The sequence below is a fragment of the Colletotrichum fioriniae genome (genome assembly GCF_027942845.1).
Source record: "Colletotrichum fioriniae strain IMI 355084 chromosome Unknown scaffold_10, whole genome shotgun sequence".
NCBI lineage: Eukaryota > Fungi > Ascomycota > Sordariomycetes > Glomerellales > Glomerellaceae > Colletotrichum > Colletotrichum fioriniae.
The window spans coordinates 819,195-842,099 of record NW_027076846.1 but is presented as its reverse complement, the minus strand read 5'-3'; the positions used below and the strand labels follow the sequence as shown (position 1 = coordinate 842,099).

The window sequence follows — 22,905 nt, the reverse complement described above, 5'->3', positions numbered from 1 at the left end:
CCTCCCTATACGCCGCGTTGCCTATATAAACCTCACAACCAATATGCTCAGTTCTTCAGGTCAAAGCTTGATCAGAAATGGATATAAGAGACTAATGACGGATCATTCGAATATCCTCATAGGCCCTTCCAGGTTCCGGGAGGTTGTGAAGCTTTCCCCATTCCTCACCACCTTGAGCCCTCGGCCAACGTCTCTTTCTCCCCAGTGTGTTGCCGACAGTGGTGTATCTCATTCGTATCTGAATCGGAGCACCCATCGTCATGCTTTTGAGAATCTGACCCGTTCCGCTTCTCCCTGGTGTCGAGTCTTGTTTCGCTCTGAGTCGCCCTTCTTGCTTTCCATCGCTTCCTGTCTTCTGTTCCTCACCTCATATAGTAGATAGTTTTGAACGACTGCCTGTCTTTTGGGAATTAATATTCTGGCCCCTCGTTGAGCTTTGGTGGTTTGCGGTTGTCGAAGTGATTCGCAATCGCTACACGGAAGTGAGATGTCGCTACTCCATTTCAGCTCATGCACGGCATCACCCGCAGCATCTGCTTTGGAGCTGTTATTAAAGTGTTCATCTGTATTTGGCGGGACCTTGCTTCCCTTTTTTCGGCATACAATTTCCGCAGTCATCCTTTTTCGGGGTCCTCGGAGTCTTGTCACTTTGCGTGGCCACGTGAGTCCCGAATCCCGATGCGACGTATGTTCGTCACTGGAACATGAAGTAGAAACAGTGTCTGTATGGAGGGTAATTCTCTTTTACGCCTACTCCGTCCACGATCACTCTCATGAGTTTTGCGTATCATTTGACACCCTCCGTGGCTGTCAGAGGTCTCATCCTGCAGATGGAGGTGGTCGCCATTTTTTAGCACGATTCCTGCCGTTAATGAGATCCCCAAGATTGGAATCGTCTTACTCCTCAGTTACGATCCTTTTTTTCTTCTTCGAGCAAGCTTTTTCCAAGAGCCTATAATACCAGAATCATAGCCATAATGCGAAAGAATTTCTGCAAAGGTCCTCCTCATAACAGCGAGAAATTTGACGGACAGGGGTGTTGGTAGGGGGCCACCTGGACATTGAGTGTCACATCGACAGTGGTTTAAGCCGTTATTAGCCTCCCGTGAGTCCCGTCCTTGCTTCAGGATTCCCAATTCCGATATTCAAGAACCTGGACCGTTGTGGCCGCCGAGAAAAACTCCAGCGCTTCGAGGCAATGGTTTTTAGAGTCATCCGCGCGCGCGCGTAGTTTTGCTGACGTGAACTTAAAGTTTAGGGCTTTATTCATGCTCCGAGTGAAAGCGCTCTTTTGACGTCTCATAATTAGCGAGAACGAGAACGCAACTAAAGAAGCGACTTGGCCTGAGTAGTCATCCTGGCAGGTCGCCCCCTATAGAAAACAGAATGCCCTAGCCGGGCCCACTAACTTACTTACCGGTCCGGGTACTTGAACCATTTGAACTGAAGGAACTGAGTCAGCGGGAAGGAGAAGCTTAAGAGCGCGGTCGGGGCGTCTCTGACTTAGGTTGTTGCCAAGAACATGGGGGCTGAACTTATGTAGGGGGGGAGGTCCAACCGTCCAAAGAGCCTGGTCTTGATTAGCATCCGAAAGGGACGAAACACTTAATCGAAAACCAACAGTGAGGACCAATTTGAACTCCTTTATTACACTCATTCTGATGGGAACAGCTTGGCGGCCTTTGCATGTGCTCACCCTGTCGCCATGTTTTTCCCCCCTCGATGCTAACATGAACATAGCCGCTGAAATTTGCGATGCGCGAATCCTACACTCTAGGTACCTGGGTGTTCTCGACAGACGCAAAGGATTCCGATCAGGCCGTAGGCGCAGCTTGACCCCCCGAAACACCAGTGTTGATCCCGTTGTCGTGTTCGTACTCCTCAATCCACACAATGACTCGTGCAAGAACAGACTCAACGCCCTTGAGCAATGTTGAATAACCCGTCCCAAGCTCATCGACTGTTTCGATTGTTGGAGCTTGCGATTCCCCTACGCGCCTAAGTCGAGTGAAGCGAAGCACCTGCAAGACTCTGTTATACAAGCTCATGAGTTCTTCCTTCTTCTTCAAGAGCATCTGGTAGTCTTCCGCAGTCTTGGGGTGTTCTTGAATCTCCCGGGTGTCCAAATGTTCGAGGACGTGTGATACGAGTTTTGTCACGGCCGCTATGTCTTGTGCGCTTATGCTGCCAGATGTGGGGGTACTCGTTGGCGGGTTACCGTTGTCCTGATCATGCGTCAGCGGGTTTGCTCGTCTTTTCGTCAACGAACTTGCCCTGGGCCGATTGGGAGGAGACGTACATTGACTGAGTCGGCCATCATCGAATGTCTGGAATTCGACTATTCGTACGACATGAGTGCGTGGGCTTGCTTGGGTCGCGAAGCACGAAGCGGGAGACGGAGAGTCCAATGCGTCTGATCGGTTGAAGTTGGATTCTTGTGAGATAAAGGGAGCCTTGGAGATGTTGAAGGTAGGAAGATGAGGACCTGTAGGTAGATAAGGTAAGCGACTTTGACAACAGACAGGGAGAGTGAGATCAACGACCAGGTAGTACCAGCTGTGGAAATCCGAAGCGCTCAGCAAGGAAAGTGCTCTTTGACGCTTTTTCTTATGTTGGAACCATATCACCTACCCATGTTCCTTTCGCTTGCCAGATTCTGTCAGTTCAGCGACACGTCAAATCTGCAGAAAGAAAGAAGTATAGTTCAAAAGCATAACCGCGGTAGGGCTGAAGAGCTTCTCAGGCCTGAGCATGAATGAAGGAAGGCGATTCAGTCAGGGATCTGACTCAGCTGTCACCAGGTTGACCCAGGTTGCCTCCCGCCAAACCAACTGCTTAATTACAAGCCTTGTCCCATAGCAGTGTCACATATAGCATCTTTCCGTGGTTCTGTTGGTATTTCATCGCATTTATCCTCGCGGGTTCATCTCGAGCCACGCGTGCTAAAACTTAGTGCCCATTCCTTCCATCGTCGATTCGTTACTGGGCTCTTCCGGCCGAGCGTCTCATCCAAACTCCGATCCGCCAACATCCCAAACACGAGGCCAAAACGGCTCGCTCAGAGCATGCTCAACAACACATTGACTCGCGCCATATTCTCGATGAGAGCAATTTGGACACGATCGAAAGCGGCCTGGAGTGCCTCCTCCATATTACCGTCGCGGATGACTCCAATCTCGATCTTGAGTACTGCCTTGCGTTGGGCCTTGTAGACCGCTAGTCCCCTCGTGTACTTGACACGCTTGCGGCGGCGCCATCTCTTGGTGAGGTAGGTATCGATCTCGAGGTCGATCATACAGTCTTCGGCCTCGTCATGGGCTGCGACGAGAGCCTAGAAACAACAAGACGATTAGCATGACGATCAAGGTCATTCGGGGGTCTTCAAATGCGGAAATATCTTACTTCGAGGAAGAGCTGCAGTTGCCAGAGAACTATAGGGCTCTGGTTCTTCCACAAGAACATCTCCTCTTCTGGCTTGTACGCGAGCAGTGGCTTCTCGGTCTCCTCGGAGACGCCGACTTTCTCGGATCTGTCTTCCAAGACGTCGTCTTCGACGGTCCCCTAGCGAGTGAACGATTGATTAGCAGAATTCTAAGGTCTCTGATGGAAATGGGTCTTACGCTGTGGGATGTAGCCATGGTTGTGGTTTGGTATGTTGCTGTCGATGTTGTTTTGATTGAAAAGATCTGGAGGTTGAAGAGATGCTTCTAGGGCGAAGAAGAACTAGGCAGAAAAGAAACTTCTCTGCCTTGTCAGCTGAAGAAATTATCCCACAGGCACTGTGGGCTCTGGTGATGGCTCTGCCTTCCGCCGATGGAGCAAGGGGAGGCATGTCATCCGGGAGCCTCGAGTAACGAGCGCACCCGGAGATTCCATCCATCCCGTTCGAGCTATTTGTTGAGAGTTTGTAAGAGTCGTAGTTCACGAGCCATCGTATCTGCGAGAGTCGTAGGCGACTTTCTGGAAGTGGCTGACGAGCCAGGAAATGATCGGTCGACTCCTTTGCCCTTTCTGGAGGAAGATTTGGTGTTGTTCCGTCCAAATGAGGGGATGTCGACGGCAAGAAATGAGTCCAAAAGATTGAAATTTCCGAGCCTAGAGGGCCAGCCTCCAGCCAGTGTTAACAGAGTGAATTCTCCTATGATTTCGAAAATTAGATAGTATGCTCGTTTGTTCTAATAAAAAGGACTGACAATTGATTTGAGCATATTCCTCTGCGGCACTTAATTACTTCGAGCACATTCCTTTATAGCATTTAAACGCTTTGTTGGGATTATATCATCCGAGGTAGATCGTCTAGTGTATGGGACAACAAAGGAAAGGTTATGGTGGCTATTCACCAAGCTGGGACGAAAATAGAAGAGGAAAGTACACTAGGACTGGATGACGGAACAACTTCTGTCTTATTTAAGCTGCCTTGTAGACAGGGAAGGAAGCTTTCATTCTTAAGTGCCGCAGGCGGCAAGCCATCGAGTATTCACCTCAACACTGGTCTTTCACAGCACAGCAGAAAAGGATCAGTCAGATTGTGAGAAGAGAAACGTAGGGTACAATTGTCTGAGGAGGTCTTTTGACTGAAATTCCGCACCAGCTGGGCTGGTTCGTCTGAGCTTATTAGATAGATAGGCGATTAAAGCGTACACCTCCAAGTATTAGAATCTTTGTAGTCGCCAACGCCTTGGTGCACATTGTGGTAAGGCCATCTGCAGTGTCTGCGTTTGAAATCAACACCATTGTCCTTGGTGCCGTAGTTGTGACTGGTGCTCACGATGGTGTCGGTGGCCACCTCGCTCTCAACCTTTCGAACCATCGCCATCAGCACATTTTCCTTCAGGGCCAGACTGGCAGTACTTGCTGACTGGTGGCCGATAAAGGTCGCCCCATTATCCCTGCCACAATGGGACATGCCAGAGAGACGGAAAAATCGGTGGAATTCGTCAAGAGCCTCCGAGTCCATGCCCATAGTCTGCGAGACGTATTCGTAATAGCGAGGGGAATTTTCACTCGACAGAACACCATCGGTTAAACCATGCCAGTGAAGAAGCTTGCCACCGCGCTTCTTGAAAGCTGATAGATCACCATTTTATGTGTCGATGTTGAAGTGGTCGAGGCCCGAAGCAACGGTATAGTTTTTGGGACGGAGGGTCATGGTATCCCAGTTTCGGTGAACTCGGATCCGAGCTGCATCTTGGGGTACACCAGGCCTCCAGCTGCATCCAGCAGGAGTAAGTAGATACTCTTGGGCGTCTGAAGTTGTGTACTTGTAAGACAGCTAGTGCTTTGGGCTTCAGTGCACAAGAGGTCGTCGGGGTTATAATTGCAGACGTTAGGCAACTCCATGATACCATCTGCAACACCATCAAGGTGATCATCATGATCCAGAATGTACTGATCAATGATAGGCCACAAGTCCAGAAGAATAAACGTCACAGACTCAGGTGTCCCAACAAAAGGGTAAAACTGAATAGCCCACGACGTTAGGTTGTTCCTCGCAATAGCGGGCGCTCCGACAACGACACCGTCAAACAGGTCAGGGAAAGACTAGACTACCTTCAACCCTTGGCGTCCGCCAGTGGAGCATCCAAGGTAGTAGCTCCTATCATGGGACCCTCCGTAAAACTCTTGCGTGATATCCTTGCCGACGGCAACACCATTCTGTCTATGCAAAGTCCTGGATGACGTCGAGATTATGGAGAAAAGGGGCCCCGGTGTACCCCTGATGCCCATTGTTGGTCGAGATGATGGCGAATCCGGGAGAGGCACCGTATCTGACGTCGGAGTACTGGATACAGCCGCCCAATCCGCCGTTGCCTGTCGCAAGAAATCTCCCGGACCAGTCATCTGGAAGCCATACCTCGAACCAGAATCCGGAACGGTTCGAGCCAAGGACTTGAGCTGTGATGCGGCAGAGATCAACCGTTACAGGCTGGGTGAAGATGCCGCACGTGGCATTGGCTTCTGTGAGAGCGCGCGAGTTCCGTTCCGGACGTGACATAATCCGACGTGAAAGAAACACCACCACCTGAAGACTTGAAGGACTTGCAGTGCTGTTGGAAGTCTGCCATACCATTGAAGAGTTGAGCCAAGACACTAGCATGTGCTAAGAAGCCTCGTCACTGGCGGTGATAGGGGCTGCACTCGCCCGAGAATCGCTGTGATCTCAGCCCCTCCGGAGCACCGGGCCTGTAGCAAGAATGGAGGGAGCTCATTACAATGCTACTAAGCGACGTCTCTCTTTTCGCGCGAGTATGAGGTGAAGAGCAGAACAATACGTCTCCTTGGAGACTGAAGATACCACATGAAAACTGACAAGACATCTTCATCCCCAACAAGGCGATGCCATACTTCTGTTTAGCTCAGAAGATTGCTTCCAGACCAGTTCTCATGCCATGGGCTGCCCCCCCCCCCCGGGGGCCCCCCTTTCGGTGTACGTCAGGTCAACTGGCCATGAATTGGTCTACTGCAGATTGTAGGTGGCATTGCGAGAAGCTAATCTGCAGTGTGCTGTCTCGAACGTTGTACCCAAAATCAAATACAGACTCCCTCTATATGGATTGCCGAAGGATGACGAGGCTCTGACCAAGAATTGGGAGTGTTGTTCATCGCTTGTAACTAAGTAGCGCCGAGGGGACTATTGCCTATTTGGGTAGTAGTCAAAGTTTATCGTGCGGGATACTTTACGGAGTATTCATGAACTTCGAAGGCAAGGACTCAACTCTGTCCCACTCACCGGGCTAGAGCTGGTGGGTCGGTTAGCAAGTAAGGTTAGTTTATGTCAAGGGCATCAAGTCCGGTCTCATGTTCCTTGTGTAAATCTCAAGTGTGCTGACACACTACTTAGCAGGACTATCTTACTAAAAAAAGAGCCCCCAGTCTCTTTATAAAGGATAAGGTAGTGTTCAAGTTGGGACCCTATACGGTATACTCATCTAGGAGTGTACTTGCAAAAGTAGGTAGGATCGGTGTGATCATGCAAGCTGTAAGTGATATTCAGGAAAGGTTGGCAATTATTCACAGAGAATATACGCTATTACCGATAGTTACTGTTTCATACTTCTTTTAATAATCAAATTGTATGGGCCCGATTGTATCTCTTACAATCCCATGAGGTGGTTCATGCAGCTTCAGAGAGGGTCAGAGAGAGAGAGAGAAAAACGTCAACCGGGTCAGGACGGTAAGAGGATCTCTCATAAAGTCATGGCTGGGAGAATTCCAGTGTGATCTGCCCAGTGAATGGCAACTCGGGTTCTCGAAGTCGGTCCGAAAACGTGCCCATGTCTACTGGATGTGATGTGCGCCCCCTCACAGGGTAGACATACTTAAACCCACATCGCTGATGCATACTACCAACAGACAAGGCTTCTCCAATAGACCTTGCGCAGGAATAAGATGCGAGAGCGAATGTGGGTCACGGGGATTATGGGAACAAGGTCACGTGATGGATGGTGAGCCTTTGAATGATTGAAGCCATCACGACAATAGGTATGACAAGATTGTGCAGGGGGGTGGGATACAGGTGAGCTTTTGAATCCCTCACTCTATCATCTCTTCCATAACACTGGCTATTTGCCACGATCTGTTTACTCAGGGATTGAATCTATGCAGTAAGGCACTCGAATGAAACTAACGTTTGATGCCATTTGGTCGCAAATCATTTACTTTATCACTTCTCTCACTCGTCGGGTGGTATTACTAAGCTTTTAGCACAATTTTTTGCGGAAGACTAGCGTAGCATGGCTGTTATTGATGGGGGGAATCCGAGGATGTGGCTATGCGGTCAATTAGGCGGGGCTGTGCTGTGATGCTTGCGTACGCGGGACGATCAAGGAATTTTTCATTGATGGTCGTACTGAAGAAATACTTTCGGCTCATCTACTTGAATCCATGGAGAGCCTGTCATCAAAGAATGCACCAAGATTCGAAGAAGACGCACAATCAAGAATCGCGAATGCCGACAGCAGAGAAGGGAGCACTGACTGGGATTAAGATTCCCGCACGTTCCACGGAGAAAAGTGATTGACGAGAATCGCCCGCGCGACGACAGCATGGTTCGAGAAACTCGCGCCTCGGCGCGTCACAACGACTCGAGCGACACCGGAAGCACAGTCACAGACATCGGCAGGGCTCAAGAGACTCGCCGCTCTCACAAGAAGTCTCGCAATGGATGCGCAGAGTGCAAGCGTCGTCACATTCGCTGCGACGAGCGCCAGCCCTCGTGCGCGAACTGCGAGGTTGCAGAACGTGCGTGTTTCTTCCCACCACCAAAAGTAAGCAAGCAGAAGCGCAGACAGGCGCAACAATCTCAATCGCAAGGCGAGAGGGCACAGGGCACACGAGAAGGGAATGGCCCATCACCATCACCAGGCTCGAGAGAAAGCAGCCGCGGCATTGCAAACAACGACGCGATTGCCATGATTGAGCGCGCACAGCTGCCCTCACAACCAGCTCTTCATCAACAAAGCAACTACTCCGAAGTCACTCATGCGCCAAACCATCTGTCTCATGGTCTGCCATCGCGGCCTGCAGACGTGCCAGCCGCGGTCAATCTCGACATCAATTCTCACCAGAGTGACCAGAATCTGTCTCCAGCTTCGCCGGTGCAGCTGAGCAACACCCAGGCTCCTCCATCTCTAGACTTCGCCTCATCAATATTCGGCACACCAAACGCACCATCTGAGGCCATCTACACACCGCAACACATGATCCTGCTACACCATGCAGCCTCAGTTCCTCACTTCACCGGCCCAGCCCGGAGCGCCGTCGACATTGCCGTTCGCCGCGCCGTCGACTCACCCTACCTCCTCGACGAAGTTCTCGCCTTTACAGCCTTCCACATGGTCCAGCTCTATCCCGACTCGGCCGCCCAGCTCCGAGACCTCGCCACGGAGCTCCAAAACCGCGCTCTCGCATCCTTTACCCGCCTCACGGAAACCGTGGCCAGAGATGACAAAGCCACCGGCGTCCCTCGCTTCCTCTTCTCCGCCCTTCTGGGGAGGCATGTCCTCGCCGACACCCTCGCTCACTATCGATCCGACTTCAAGTCCTTCATCGACCGCCTCGTCGAGTGCTTCAACCTTAACCGCGGTGTCAACTCCGTCACCCCGCCGGCCCGGAATTTCCTCCAAAACACCGAGCTCCAGCCCGTCCTCAACATCGTCCTCGAGGCCGCGAAAAAGATGAGCACGACGGGCGACGAATGCGGGTCTCTGAAACGCCTCTTAAATGACTCCGACCTCAGTGAGTCGAGCGCGAGAGCGTGTCACGAAGTGATTGGTCTTCTGCAGTGGTGCTTTGATATTTGCCGCGTCCTTGACGAGGGAGACTATGCCCAGGCCGCCTCGACGTTCTCCGTAAAGGTACCAGTCGGCTTCGTCGATATGCTGCGAAAGCATCGTCCCGAGGCCCTCATCATTCTCGCCCATTACGGCGTTTTGCTGCACCGCTGTCGCACTTTTTGGCCCTTTGCCGATGCTGGCGTCTTCATCATCCGCGCCGTTGCTAGGCATTTGGGTAATTACTGGCAAGAGGCGCTCTCATGGCCTCTTCTGGTGCTTGAAATAGAGCCATAAACCATCGCATACCTATTCAGAATCAATGTACAAGGACTGGATTTGAGACACGAACCATGTGGGCAAGTCATCCACTAAGGAATCATCTCAGCAAGGCTGTATGTATATGGCAAAGTCTACATCACGCTGGGACACTGCCTCAAATTCGTTTCTACATATTTTTCAGCATCCTGTCCGTCAGACCAGGTGTTTCTCAACTCAGATCACGGGAAAGCAGCCTTGTTCGCCTCCAAAAACTCCTTCCAAGTAGTCGCCTTCAGCCCAACGCCAGCCAAAAGCTCCCGACTCTCCTTCAAGTCCTTACCAGCATAGTAACCCGGCTCATCAATGAAGAGATGGTTCTCGAGCATCTCGTCAGCCATGGCAGCCATCGGGCCAGCAAAGAAACTCTTGTACGTCGCAGCGTCGACGGGCACGAAACGGGCCGCCTTGCCAGTGACTTGCTCAAACTCGGCAATGATCCGCGTGGGCGTGTAGTAGTCCTCGGCTGCCAGGATCTGCTTCCCGAGGACGGTGCTCTCATTGCGAATTGCCGCGACGACGTACTTGCCTGCAAAATTCCGGCATTAGCATCAGACCAGGCACTCCTAGGAACTACTCACCAATATCGGACTCGGTGTCGATGAGAGGGAACTTGGCCTTGTCGCTGACGGGGTACGCGAGATTGTAGACCCCGTCCTCGCCCTTGCGAATCATCTGCAGAACAGAAAAGTTGTTCATAAAGTACCCTGGCAGGACAAAGGAGCTGGGGATGCCCTTGGCGCGGATGTAGCGCTCGACCTCGGCCTTGTCGTCAAAGTGGACGACGTGCTTGAGGCGGCCGTTTGTGGTCTCCGTGACGTGCAGCAGGGACGAGTAGATGAGGTGCTTGACGCCGGTCTCGGCCGCGACGTCGGCCACGTTCTTGCCGTGGGTCTGCTCTTCGCTGGCGCCGCCCGTGAAGTTGGGCGTGGTGACGAAGAAGACGGTGTGGGAGCCCTTGATTGCTTCTGCGAGAGAAGTCTTTGAGTTCATGTCGGCCTATTCTTCATGTTAGCACTCTCTTAGTCAATATCAAGAGTGATTGGGTTTGGGGGATGACCGTACAGAAACGACTTCGACGCCTTTGCTGGCTAAAGTTTGCGCTGCGGGCTTGGAGACGTCGCGAGTGATGCCGCGAATCTTGTACTCCTTTGACAGAACGGCATCGGCGAGGGCTGCCCTCACGACGGAGCCGCCCTGGTTGCCAGTGGCTCCGAAGATGGTGAGAAGTTTGGACATTTTGAAGACTCAAGAGGTGTTTTCGAGTTGGGTCTGGGGGGCTGGTCTGTGTTGAGGAAGATGATGTTTTCAGTCTGTGGGATGTGAGGGGGAAGCTAGAAATGCACACGAGCATCGCTCGACTTTATAAGTCCAGTCCGATTTGCAGTCGTTTGCAGTACGTACTATCTTTTTCATGTTACTAAGTACACTTCTCTTGCCTCCGACGAGTCTGCACGAGCATGCCATGAATCAAGCGGTTGCGTCTTGGCTCTAAGCATCGGCCCACGATGTGGGCCTTCCGATGGCGGGATTCCCGACTTACAAACACTATTCCACCAAAGACCGGACTCTCAGTTGTCGGTCAGAGACTCGTCACATTCATTTTTGATGTTATAAGCAAGCAAGCATGGCGTAGAGTTTGAGGTACACGTACATTTTCGGGGAGAGACCAAGTTGCTCTTGCCAAGGCTGCATTGAGTGCGAGTCGGGCTTCGTCGGAGACCGGTGCCACGTGGATGTGGAGAGGCCCTGTGTTAAAGCTTGACTAACGATACCCTGACTCTAATTGCAAGTCTTCTCTTTGATTCCACTTCCTTGAACTCTTGACCAAGTGCGCTAGACAGATGCACCGATTACTAGGTCCTGTTTCTTTCTTACAAGCCTGGTTCACGTGCCACTAACCTTAGTATAACTAACTCCTTAGGCGGGATTCCAGAAGTTGAACAGGACCCATGTCTCATTCTCTGCAATTTTCTACCCAGTTTAAACCTTTGATAATGTGCAAAGAACGTGGGTTTTTGTGTTTGAAGCATTACAAGACTTATCATCTTTTAGAGATGATCTTATGTAAATACAAGAGTATAGTGAGGTCTGCTCAGAGAGCCAATGCCATTATCTTAGAGTGACAAGCTTGTAGCATGCTTCGTTATTCAATTTCTATGTTAAAGCCTTCTCTTCAATCATTACAATACAAGCCGTACTAAGGATACAATAGCTCTTGCCTACTTCCGCCCAGAACACACACTCCTCATGATCGAATACTACCTACGTACTCGCTCTCCGTCTTCAGCCAAGTCTCAAAATCCTTCAGCCCAGGATACTCCTTTCTCAGCGCCGCAATATCAACATCATAACCAACATCATGAAACCACTTAAACATGTATCCAAAGTCCTTCACCATCGCCATGATAAACCAACACAAGACCCTATACGTCCCAGGCAGCTCCTTGCCCGTATTCCTCTTGAACACCGCAGCAAACTGCTCAATCGTCAAATCATCCCCAGCAAGCGCGACTCCACGGCCCTTGTACGCCTCCGGATGAAGAAACGCCTCGGCGCCAAAGTAGCCAATATCGCTGACGGCAATGAGCTGCAGCGGCTTCCCCTTGAGCGCCATCCGCCACGACGTGGTAAACACTTTGCCAAAGAAGTTGTCCGTGAGGTTGTCCATGAAAGCCACGGGCCGGAGGACGGCCCACTCCATGTCGGTGCCCTTGGACTTGTTGAAGAGGTGCTGCTCGATCTCGTGCTTGTGGGCGAAATGGGGCACGTTTGTGGCGTTGTCTGCGCCGTGACGCTCGACGGAGGTGTAGACGAAGAATTTGACGCCTGCTTTGAGGGATGCGTCGACGAGGGCTTTGCCTTGGCCTAGTTCGCCGCCGCCGCCCTGGCCGAAGCCCATTGGCACCTGCAATGCACATTAATATCGGGCATTATTGTCGCAGAATGGGAAAAGAAAAATCCAGCTGTTGTGAAGGGGTGGGAGTTTTGCAGTTACCTGAACACTGAAGACGCCCCAGATGGGAGATGAGGCGACTTCTTGCGCGGTCTTGAAAAGCGCAGTAGGGTCCGCCAAGTTACCCTGAATGAGGCGAATCTTGGATGACTTTTTCAAGAGACGTTGGGCGGACCCGGAAGTTGCATCGCGGGTGACGGCGAGAATCTCAAAGTCGGCATTCTGTTCGACGAGGTGGTTGATGACTGCACCGCCCTGCTTTCCAGTCGCGCCGCAAACAAGAATTGCCCGTGTCATTGTCGATGCTGTGTCTGACTAAGGTGATAGTTTGGATGATGAAGTTTTGATACAGACGTAAGTGTGTGGTACACACCAAAACCACTCTCCGAAATTCGGGATATCAACTCATGTCAAATAGATTCATTCTCCACGATGCAGCGGAGTTTCACAATCATACTGACGCGCCCGATAGAAAAGTCCGCGGCCAAGAGGATACCGATCTAGCTAGGGAGGATCGAGGTGGTGACGCTTGCGAGCATGCGGTATGCGGTGTTGGAAAGCCACTTGGGAAAGATGACCAATCGTGCGGCGTGTATTCCTCCGATACGCTCAGAACCGGGGCCGAGACCTCCCCCTTGGCTGGCGTGGTGTGTTGTGGGCCTCGCCCTCCGACGAAGGCCGAGTCGGAGCGCGAATGCGGGTCTTCTAAGACGGCCCGAAGCGGGGGGTAAAGGTGTCCGGCTTACTGCTCTGGCCGTTTCTTCGAGAACCCTGATGTCTAAGCATTTGACCTCTTTCTTCACGTTCCTTTAGGCAAGACGGCAATATCTCTTTCTTGTTTGCTGACATCGAGATTGTCTAAGAACACGTGACAAAGAAAACGAACATGGGCAATAGTGCTGGACTCAGAGGTCCTTTATGTCTCTTTCAACCCAGGCACTTCGCTCTTTTTTGAGGTACGCAGAATTTCAGAATACATCTCGAATACCAGAACGTATATTATGAAGGTCAGCGGTCGATTTACAGTGACCCAGAGATGAAGAGCCGAAGGTCGAACTCCCACAGACAGCACACGTTTCGCCCGCGCCGGCTCCCGATCGGGCGGAATATGATCCCTGATACAGCATACTACTAGCATCCTTCAGACCATAAACTGACATCACCAACTCTGAAATGCCCGGATCCGAGGGTCCCTCCCTTCCGACGACCAGAAACACGACAGGGACCTCGCACGCATGGAACAACAAGAGCTTCATCGGGCTGATTGTCATTCGCTCCTCGAGCCAAACTCAGGTCGCATTTGAGTTTTCTTTGCAGGTTCGAGCACCACAATCCCTCCATAACCTTTGTCATCCCTCTCGGCAAACATCAGCCAAATAAACAAGAGCGTGACTATGAATAGAATTTCGTTTGATGTCTCAGCAAGGAAAACTCTGCCAAAGTATGCTCAAGAAAGAGGTTTCCTGCTTGACCCGGCTGGATTAGGAAATCGTTACCGCTGTGACTGAACAACCCTTTCCAGCTGTAGCAATGGAATCTCACATGCTCATCTCTCAACGTCGCACCTAGGGCGGGATGTGACCCTGGGAGACAGTGAGAAAAAGGAGAAGAAAGCAAGAAGAGAGAATGACGACCAACAAGCTGCGGGTGGTTGTTATAGGCGGCGGCATAGCAGGTCTCTCCGCCGCCGCCGTCCTCCGCCAAAAACACGACGTAACAGTCTACGACCGCGACGAACCGACAGCATCCTCCGCGTCCACCCCCGAGCGTGGTGCCGGCATCGGCCTAGGTCCCAACGGCACAAAAATGCTGAAAAAGGCCTTTCAATTCAGCCCCGAGAACGTTAAAGCCACCGTGTGCGCCGGCTCGAGGACGTACGATAAGCAGGGGAATCTGTTACGGGAAATAACGGGCGTGTCGGAGCCGTTTGGAGGCGAGTGGCTGCTAATGCACCGCGGCGACCTGCGGGACGAGCTGTTGCGGCTCGCAACGGGGGACGCGGCCAAGCTGGGAATTTCAGGATCGCCCGCTACGGTTGTGGATGGGTCTCAGGTTGTTGGTGTTGATGTTGAGGAGGGGAAGGTAAAGTTGAAGAATGGGGAGGATGTTACGGCTGATGTGATTGTTGGTAAGACTACACACACATATACATGTACACATCGGGACTTGTACACAAAGATCCAGGGTTTGACGAAACATCTCAGGCGCAGACGGAATCCACTCTCTCGTCCGACAGGCTGTCGTCGGCGGGCCGTCTCACATGGTATCACCGGGTGCCTCACTCTACCGCTTCACGTTCCCGCTCGAGGGGGCGCGGGATATCCTGGGAGGGTACCCGGCCGCGATCGACCCCGCCGACAGCGGCTTCCTCAACTTGATGACGGCCGACGACGAGACGCACCGCAACATCATCTTTTACCCCTGCCGAGACAGAACTCTGCTCAATGTGGTGGCCAGGATCCCCGACGCCATGCTCTCGGTGGAGAGCATCACGTCCTGGGATGCCGAGGGGAGCGCGGAAGAGATGCTGGATCACTTTTTCGACTTTGCGCCGTGGATGCTGGAGATCATGAAGTGAGTCTTGCCCCTCCACCTCCCACTTCACTCCCTCGTAACCATCAAACACATAAAAAGAAGAGAGTCGCTCACACCCTAGCCTACATTAAGAAACGCCCAAAGCATCCACCTCTACAAAGTCAAAGACGCAGACCCGCTCCCAACCTACACCCGCGGCCGCGCCGTCCTCGTCGGCGACGCAGCGCACCCGATGACGCCGTTCCAAGGCCAGGGCGCGACGCAGGCCATCGAGGACGCCGAAGGTCTGCGACTGCTCCTCCACGATGGGGTCAGCGCCGACAACCCGGAGAGCATCGCGTCGGCGCTGCGGACGTGGGACTCGGTGCGCAGGCCGCGCGCGTCGCAGGTGCAGCAGAACTCGAGGCACGTGACGGATATGTCGGCGCAGGCGCAGCTGGATCGGATGAGGTTGAATTGGACTTATAACGGGATCCATGCGGCGTTAAGGAATCGGTAGGCGGGCCCTAGATGGGTTCGGTGAGTTTGGGTATGGACTACATACCTCACTAACTGCCTGCCCACTGTCCACGAAGTACCTAATGTGACTACTCGGTAAATCGATCAAAGAGGGCAAAGGAAGTTGAGAGCACACGGCTGGTTCCGCAACAGCTCAGGGTCTTAGGCTACTGCAGATATTGTCAGGGGGGGCTAATGTTTTTGATATCCCCACCCGCAAGGTACATCATCAACATTGATGAATCATCGACCTAGCCTAATGCATCATTGGACGAGTTCCTGCGTTGGAATGCAAAGGGCATCTGTCCCTGGGCCATAGAAATCACACAAGGCTTGAGACCGTCTGATGCTGGCAGTGAGATGAACGCACCTACCTCCTTACAAAGGGGCCCCGGAAAGGTGCATCCTCGACATCATCGCTCGTCATAACCGAGCACCTTGAAAACGCCATGTCGCGCCACGGTCATATAACACCGCAAATCCACATTGTCGTTCAAGGGAGGCATGACCAAGGATCTGACATACTATCTGAACAATTATCGCGAAGTTCAACTATCTTCAAGTCTCAACATTTCATTCACATCCCCGTTCCGTAAAACTCAATACATATCCAATTACTCTCAAACACGACCAATCATGTCATCATCAAGAGCTCTCCGCCTTCAATCGGCCCTCCGAAACCCCACCTTCCGCACCTCCGCACAACTCGCCTCCCGCCGGGGCTACGCCGTCAAGGAGCCCCCGGCACCAAACCCCATCAACCCGAGCGGTTCAGCGCCGTCCCGCCCAACACCGTCTCAAGCAAACCCCAAAGTCGGAACCAAGCCAGATGAGATAAGTAACAGGTAAAGCCTTTCTCCCTTCTCTCGTTTGCTCTTAAGGCATTCCTTGGGTCTCCAGATTATTGACGCAATTGGTTTTCAATAGGAGCGCACTCTACCTCGTCCTCGGCGTCGCCGCAGCACTAGGCGGCACTTTCGCCTTCCTGACCGGCGCCCCAGACCGCGCAGCAGGCGTCGCGGACGCCGTCACCCGCGGCGGTGGACCGTCCATCACGCCTGGCCTGGGTCCCAAACCTTCGAGCGAGCGGAATTTGGAGAACACAACCGGACGGGATGCGAATCGGCAGACGGGGTTGGCGGGGATAAAGAGCAAGCAGACAGATCCGAATCAGCTGCAGGCGAGCAATTAAGGCTCGCTTAGTAGGATCAATTGATCGTTGTGAGGGTAGAATGATACCTGTTGTTGTACGTAAAATAGGCTTACAGTTGAAGTAACGTTAAAGATTGCTTCCCAAGAACTTTGACAGTTCCCCCATCGCGGAGGTTTCCCTTGTGCACCAAGGTTACATCGGATACGTGTATACGCACCCAATCAACCATCATAATTCCGCGTGTAGCTCTCCCGTGCTCCCCGGAATCCGTGTGTGCATGGATAATGCGGGGAAGAATTGCTACGAAGTTATTCCGATTGCTCCGTCCCGCTCCTCTCTGTACGTCTGATAATTTCCCAGACTACCAAACCCTGTCTCTTAAGTCTGTACGGAGTACTCCAACCTACGCATCGGAGATATCCAGCCTGTCAGCATATTTGAATCCGAGCAATGCGATGCGCGCGATGCGGAGGTTGGATTCGGGGACTATCAACATCCCGCCAGCCAACATCCCCTCGTCGAAAGAGTGGTTGCATTCCTGCAGGTTGTGCATATGTTCCCCTTGATATAGCATTGGCATACAATAAGTAGCAGACACACAGTCAGTCGACTTGGCTTCCTATGTCGTCGTACGCTCCCGTCGTTCTCGGTATCGGATTCTCTTTGGGATGCAGGCGGGATGTCGATACTTCATGCCCAGAGGCATTCACTCTCTCATCATGCCACTTATCGAAAGTCCACCAAACCGAGAACCTACCTCAATCAACAGCTCGTGTATATAATGTCAATAGAAACTACTTATAGACATCTTTGCTCTTCCTAAGTCTGTTCTTCTTGAACCCCGAATCTGTGAAAGATCTCTCGAAATAACCCACATCGCCAACTCCCATTCATCAGAAAACATGTCCACAGACTACACCTCAAAAACAGTCCTCATCACAGGCGCAGCCTCAGGCCTAGGCCTCGCCCTAACCCGGCACTTCCTCGCCGCAAACGCAACAGTCCTCGCCCTCGACATATCCGACGCCTCCCTCGCCTCTCTCCCCTCCAAATTCGACGACGTCCCAGATCAGCGTGCTCGTCTGCACCCCGTGAGAGCAGACATCACCGACCCGGTCTCCGTCTCTGCCGCCATCTCTTCCTGGATCGATGGCGACGGAGGAGATGGTGCAGCAGACAAAGGTAAACGACGGCTCGACGTCCTCGTCAACAACGCCGGTATCTCGGACCTCATGCACCCGACGGGCGAGTGCCCCATGGCCATGTGGGACCGCCAGATCCTCGTCAACATGACGGGCAGCTTCGTCACCTCGCAGCACGCCATCCAGCAGTTTCTCAAGCAGGAGCCTGTCGACGGACAGAGAGGCGTGATTTTGAATGTGATTAGTGCCGCAGGCGTTCACGGTGCGAGGGCAGGTGAGTTCCATCTTTCCGAATCTCACTCCAAGTCTCACCTCATCTCATCTCATATTATTTCACTTCAATCGCTCGTGATGTGCCCAAAAGGAAGGGGTGAAGAATCCATCTCCTAAAGAGAACGAATCATGAAAGAAGAACCTTGTGTGAAATAGAACGTCCAGCTAACCACCAAAAACACCACAAAGGCGTCGCCTACACAGCCTCCAAACACGGCACCGTCGGCCTCACGCGAAGCACAGCAGCTTTTTACGGCCCAAAGGGCATCCGGTGCCTGGCCATCATGCCCGGCCCGATGATGACAAACATGGCCAGGGACGAGGAACACATCAAAGAGTTTCATCCCGAAGGCCTCGCCATGGGTAAGACACCATCTCCTAGCGAGCACTCCACTCTACCATGCGTACGAACTGCTGACGAAACCCCCACCCCCATTAGTGGTGTCAACTTTCAACACCTGCCAAGGTGACCCTGCAAAGGGTGGTTGGAATTTGGGATGGTCACCGCTGGATCAGGTATCAAAGACAGTGGTGAGCTTGTGTTCTGGTGGGATGAACACCATCAACGGCGCGCTGGTGCCGACTGACATGGGTTGGACATCGCTTTAAGCGAGGCGGCCTTGACTAAGATCTGTCGCCTTCAAATATCATGAGTAGGTATTTCCACAATTTTCACAATGTAAATAGCACATCATGTTACAAGTAGCAAATGAGCAAATCCGTCGTAGAGTACTGTCGAAGCCAATGGGATTGTGCTGAAGAATTATTACTAAGGAACCACATCATTGACCTTCCACCGTCGGGTGACCAAAACTGCATTCTCCATCCGGGTATAAGCCTTTTCGTTTGCCGTCAACTCATCATTTGATCCACGTCTGTCACAAAAGAAAAGAATTAAAGTCTACACTCAGTACCCACTGACGTGGGCAGGGGTAGAAAGAGTGTTGACGGTGCCGTTAAGACCGCCGTTGGGGTGGGCGTCATAACTGGAGGTAGGGTAGCCGGAAGTAGGGACAGTGTTCAAGTCACCGCCGTTGACTTGGCCGGGAGCGTGAGGAGCATAGTGGCCCTGCTGGGTGGGCAGACCATGCTTCTTGCGCTCGATACGAGGAGCATCGGGAATGTCGGTAGACTTGTTTGCCTTGCCAATGGCGAAGACCGGGCTCTCCCAGCGCTCACCCTTGCGAGCCAACTCCTTATACTCAGTGGCCTTGGAGCTGATACCTCCAGGGAGGTGAATGTTGGGGAAGATGGAATCCTCCTTGGTGATGGCGTAGTTGACCTTCTTGTCCGCAGTAACCTCGTCCGCCTTCTGCTTGGCCTGGAGAGCGCGCTTCTGCATAGCGGTGGCATAGCGGTTGTAAATGTTGGGAGTGTTCTCCGGGTTGGAGCGAGCCTCATCGAGGGCGCGATCAGCCTCCTGCTTGACCTGGTACATGATGCTGTCGAGCTGAGTGGCCTGGTCCTTGATTGCCTTCTCGACAGCCTTCTGAAGAGCAGGGCGGAGGACCTTGAGCATGATGGGCTTGAAGAGACCAAACAGAAGCTTGTGCTTAGACTGCTTCAGCTTGATGCTCATGTGCTTGATGTCAACGTCAACCTTGTCAACCTTGAAGAAGTTTTGTCTGTCACTCTTATCGGCAGAGGAGAGCTTCATCTTGAAAGAGAAACCATCGCCAGCGAGAAGAATGTCGGCAACACCAGTGTCGGTGATGGAGGGGAACCCCTGCTTGCGCTTGACGTGGTAGCTGACGTCGCGAAGATCAAGCTGGACACCAGCAACCTTCACCTCAAAGGATTGCTTGTGCTTGTTGGCGATCTTCTTGCGTCCCCAAAGGAAATAGTTCTCGCTGTTAATCTCGAGAACGTTAGGCATGAAGTTGTCGGACTCCAGGACAAGATTCTCAATGACAGCATCGAACTGAGGGTCGCTGTACTCGATACGCGGGACCGGGATGTAGGCGACGTTCTCAAAGATACCGGGGATGATAACCTCCGACAGATCCTTGAGCAAGTGAGGCTTGAAGGTGGGCTTGCCATTCTCGTCATTGCCGAGATCGGTGAAGAGCTTCTGAACGGCCAAGCCGAAGCGTTTGTTGAGAGGGTCCTGGTCAAACTGGTCGATCAAGAACTTAATCTCGTCAAAGACGCGATCGGTGTGAGCGCGGTACTTCTCGCGAAGCAAGTAGCGACCATGGTCGTACAGGTGGTTCCATTCCTGGTTGGAGTCCTCGTCCAGGATGTATCCCTGCTCGAGAAGGCAGCGGCGGACGTAGCGGTCCATAGCCTTGAACCAGTCCTTCAGCTCGCGATCGTTGTCAGCATCGCGGTAGATCTGGTTGATCGACTCGAAGAGGTCTTCGGTCGAGGTGCCGTTGGCGAAGCGCTCGATAAGCGTCTTGAGATCAGACTCGGCCTGAGCAAGACCGGCACGGGTGTCCTTGACGGTACCAGTTCCACCCTGGGCCAGAGTGCGGGAGTGGCTGGCGTACTCCTCCGCGAGGTTGAGAAGAGTCTCAATAGCTTGGGAGTAATCGGGGTGCTGCTGGCACTCAAGCACCATCTTCTTGAGGCGCCAGATAGTCTGATCCTTACGCTCCTGGGGCATCTTCTTGTTGAAGTACTCCTTGGAACGACGAAGATACTCCTCCTTGCGCTGACGTGCCTGCTCCTTGGTCTCACCATCGACGTTTTCGTTGTACTTCTTCTGGATGACATCGCGGGCAGCGTTGATGCCACCCTGGGCGTTGACACCCGAGTTGGTACCTTGCTGCTGATCGCGAGCGGCAGTCGCAGCCAGATCCTGGGGGTTCTGCGATCCGTTGGGGTGAGCGGCCTGAGTGCCTGCGGCGAGGACCTCCCGAGCATCATCGGCGGGAGAGCCCTTGTAGACACCCTGAGCCTGCTTCTTGAAGTTCTCCTTGGAGAAGTCGGGGGCATCGTGCCAAGTGTTGTCCTCGGCGGGGCGATCGATGTCCTGGAGGGCTTCGCCTGAGGGACGAACGCGCTGGGCGGCGTTGGTAGCAGCATCACCAGCCATGTCCCGGAGAAGGACGGTGGCATCCTTGACTAAAATGTTGTTAGATTGCAGTCAATTGCGCAGAAACCGCTATTCGACTTACGAAGCTTGCGGAACTGTCCGTTGGTGATGAGCAGAGTTCCCAGGGTCCGCAGACCCTCTAGTGCCTTGTCGCCATGCTGCTGAGCAACCTCCTTGTTGACGGGGGCGCCAGGAACGTCGACAGCTTTGGGGTCGAATTGCTCAGTCTGCCAGATAAAGTCCTGGATCAAATTGCCCTGGTTCTTGGACAACAGAAGGTTCTTGGCTTGAATGACAACTTCGCGCGCATCGGCAACCAGTGCGCGGCCCTCAGGAGAAAGCTTCTCGGGAGGGTTTGAAAGAGCCTTGGAGGCCAGGAAGCTATTCAGCGCAACATCAATTTGGTCATTCTGTTGCGAGGGACCACGTCAGTATCATGCAATGATGTAGGGTTGCGGGTCAAGGATCAGCCCAGCGGGGGCCGCGTGGGCCCTTGCCGCCATGCCGGCATCGACGTACCGAAGGAACCTTGCCAGCCTGAAAAGCGGAGAGGATGCCGTAGAGCTGAAGCTTGCGGTTGACGTCGGCCTCCTTCTGCTTGAGGTCCGTCGGCTTGTTGACGTTTGCTGACATGATGGGGGTATCGTAGATATCGCGCAATGAAGACTGCTTGTTGAATTGTGTTTTGGGGTACGGTATTGAGATGAGGTAGGGTGATTATCGGTAGTGGCGTACAGGACAAAAAAGGGAATTCGTGGTATTGGGTATTTCGGAGGGGGTATCACAGGGAAATTGGGTATAATAAGAATCGCCAAGACTGTGTTCCTGTTCAAAAAGGGTGAGACAGGAAAAGGTATCGTATCGATGAGGAAGAAGAGGAAGAGGTCTGTAAGAAGGGGGCACTGTAGGCGAGGAGGTGTTTATACCTTCTTTCTGGCGTCGTGTGTGTCCAGGGAATAGAACCTGGTCAGGATTGACTTAAAAGCCTGCGTCAGAATGAAACTGGGCCAACGAATATTTGGAAGGGAGGCGGCAAAGCAACGCGCGTGGCAGGCGTTCGTCCACCTTACTACGGTGATTTAGCCAGCAGGAGGCGGGCCCGGTACTTTCCAACTAGGAGAAGGCAGGTGCAGTGGGAGCTTGGTCCTTCCAGCCCGGCTCACAATGGTTCCTTCCTCCCCTTGGATGAGCTGTGTATCTACGAATACCGCTACAAGGTACCTTCCCTGCGTGCCTTCCGTGGCCCTGCTAGCAAAAAATTGGTGTTTGTGGGTGCCCCAGGCGGTCCCTTCTGGTCTGGTCGTGGAACTCGGCGATGGTGACGGTGACGTGAAGGAAGGGGGCAGGAATTTGATGCACTACGTCATCGGCCACTTTGGCAGGTAGGTGCGTGCTGTGATCCTGGATGGAGGGAGGCAGGCAGGTACCTTCCCGCACCCGTCAGAACTTCAGACCAGGTGAGTAGGTACCTTCCTTACCTGAGGACAATGTATCTTTTCGGCGCGTGCACTGCCGATGAATACAAAATCCAAGCGGAAAGAGGCGAGGACAACCACAGCTGAACCTGCCTGCCCCTGCCTTGCTTGCGAAGGTGCTTGCTTCAGAAATCCAGCCCCTATGCGTATCCCCTGCTTCGCCTCGGCTGGGCCAAGCACCAAGCAATTGGAGCGCAAGATTGAGGTGACTGAGTTCCAGCTGGCGAAGCACTGGCATTTTTT

At 52.8% G+C, this 22,905-nt stretch overlaps 9 protein-coding genes across 9 annotated transcripts; 4 read left to right on the top strand and 5 right to left on the bottom strand.

The window, feature by feature from the left end:
* Positions 1–1,814: 1,814 nt before the first annotated feature.
* Positions 1,815–2,320, bottom strand: N0V96_008284 (uncharacterized protein; the record flags this gene model as incomplete). The annotated part of the gene is made up of 2 exons (XM_053192751.2): positions 1,815–2,225; positions 2,300–2,320. The coding sequence occupies 2 exons, from the start codon at positions 2,318–2,320 to the stop codon at positions 1,815–1,817; spliced, it is 432 nt and encodes a 143-aa protein (XP_053049691.2).
* Positions 2,321–3,058: 738 nt separating this feature from the next.
* Positions 3,059–3,638, bottom strand: N0V96_008283 (uncharacterized protein; the record flags this gene model as incomplete). The annotated part of the gene is made up of 3 exons (XM_053192752.1): positions 3,059–3,331; positions 3,403–3,561; positions 3,621–3,638. 3 exons carry the CDS (start codon positions 3,636–3,638, stop codon positions 3,059–3,061), a joined length of 450 nt encoding a protein of 149 aa, XP_053049692.1.
* A 4,407-nt stretch (positions 3,639–8,045) lies between these two features.
* N0V96_008282 (uncharacterized protein) lies at positions 8,046–9,569 on the top strand (the record flags this gene model as incomplete). The annotated part of the gene is made up of 1 exon (XM_065758277.1): positions 8,046–9,569. One exon carries the CDS (start codon positions 8,046–8,048, stop codon positions 9,567–9,569), a length of 1,524 nt encoding a protein of 507 aa, XP_065613032.1.
* A 203-nt stretch (positions 9,570–9,772) lies between these two features.
* On the bottom strand, positions 9,773–10,829 carry N0V96_008281 (uncharacterized protein; the record flags this gene model as incomplete). Its single annotated transcript, XM_053192754.1, has 3 exons — positions 9,773–10,119; positions 10,172–10,589; positions 10,656–10,829. The coding sequence occupies 3 exons, from the start codon at positions 10,827–10,829 to the stop codon at positions 9,773–9,775; spliced, it is 939 nt and encodes a 312-aa protein (XP_053049694.1).
* A 1,009-nt stretch (positions 10,830–11,838) lies between these two features.
* On the bottom strand, positions 11,839–12,843 carry N0V96_008280 (uncharacterized protein; the record flags this gene model as incomplete). Its single annotated transcript, XM_053192755.2, has 2 exons — positions 11,839–12,498; positions 12,589–12,843. The coding sequence occupies 2 exons, from the start codon at positions 12,841–12,843 to the stop codon at positions 11,839–11,841; spliced, it is 915 nt and encodes a 304-aa protein (XP_053049695.2).
* A 1,329-nt stretch (positions 12,844–14,172) lies between these two features.
* Positions 14,173–15,580, top strand: N0V96_008279 (uncharacterized protein; the record flags this gene model as incomplete). Its single annotated transcript, XM_065758276.1, has 3 exons — positions 14,173–14,674; positions 14,751–15,120; positions 15,214–15,580. 3 exons carry the CDS (start codon positions 14,173–14,175, stop codon positions 15,578–15,580), a joined length of 1,239 nt encoding a protein of 412 aa, XP_065613031.1.
* Positions 15,581–16,215: 635 nt separating this feature from the next.
* Positions 16,216–16,771, top strand: N0V96_008278 (uncharacterized protein; the record flags this gene model as incomplete). The annotated part of the gene is made up of 2 exons (XM_053192757.1): positions 16,216–16,424; positions 16,507–16,771. 2 exons carry the CDS (start codon positions 16,216–16,218, stop codon positions 16,769–16,771), a joined length of 474 nt encoding a protein of 157 aa, XP_053049697.1.
* Positions 16,772–17,634: 863 nt separating this feature from the next.
* Positions 17,635–18,617, top strand: N0V96_008277 (uncharacterized protein; the record flags this gene model as incomplete). Its single annotated transcript, XM_053192758.1, has 2 exons — positions 17,635–18,148; positions 18,337–18,617. 2 exons carry the CDS (start codon positions 17,635–17,637, stop codon positions 18,615–18,617), a joined length of 795 nt encoding a protein of 264 aa, XP_053049698.1.
* Positions 18,618–19,054: 437 nt separating this feature from the next.
* On the bottom strand, positions 19,055–21,820 carry N0V96_008276 (uncharacterized protein; the record flags this gene model as incomplete). Its single annotated transcript, XM_053192759.2, has 3 exons — positions 19,055–21,216; positions 21,270–21,597; positions 21,707–21,820. The coding sequence occupies 3 exons, from the start codon at positions 21,818–21,820 to the stop codon at positions 19,055–19,057; spliced, it is 2,604 nt and encodes an 867-aa protein (XP_053049699.1).
* Between the last annotated feature and the right edge of the window lie 1,085 nt (positions 21,821–22,905).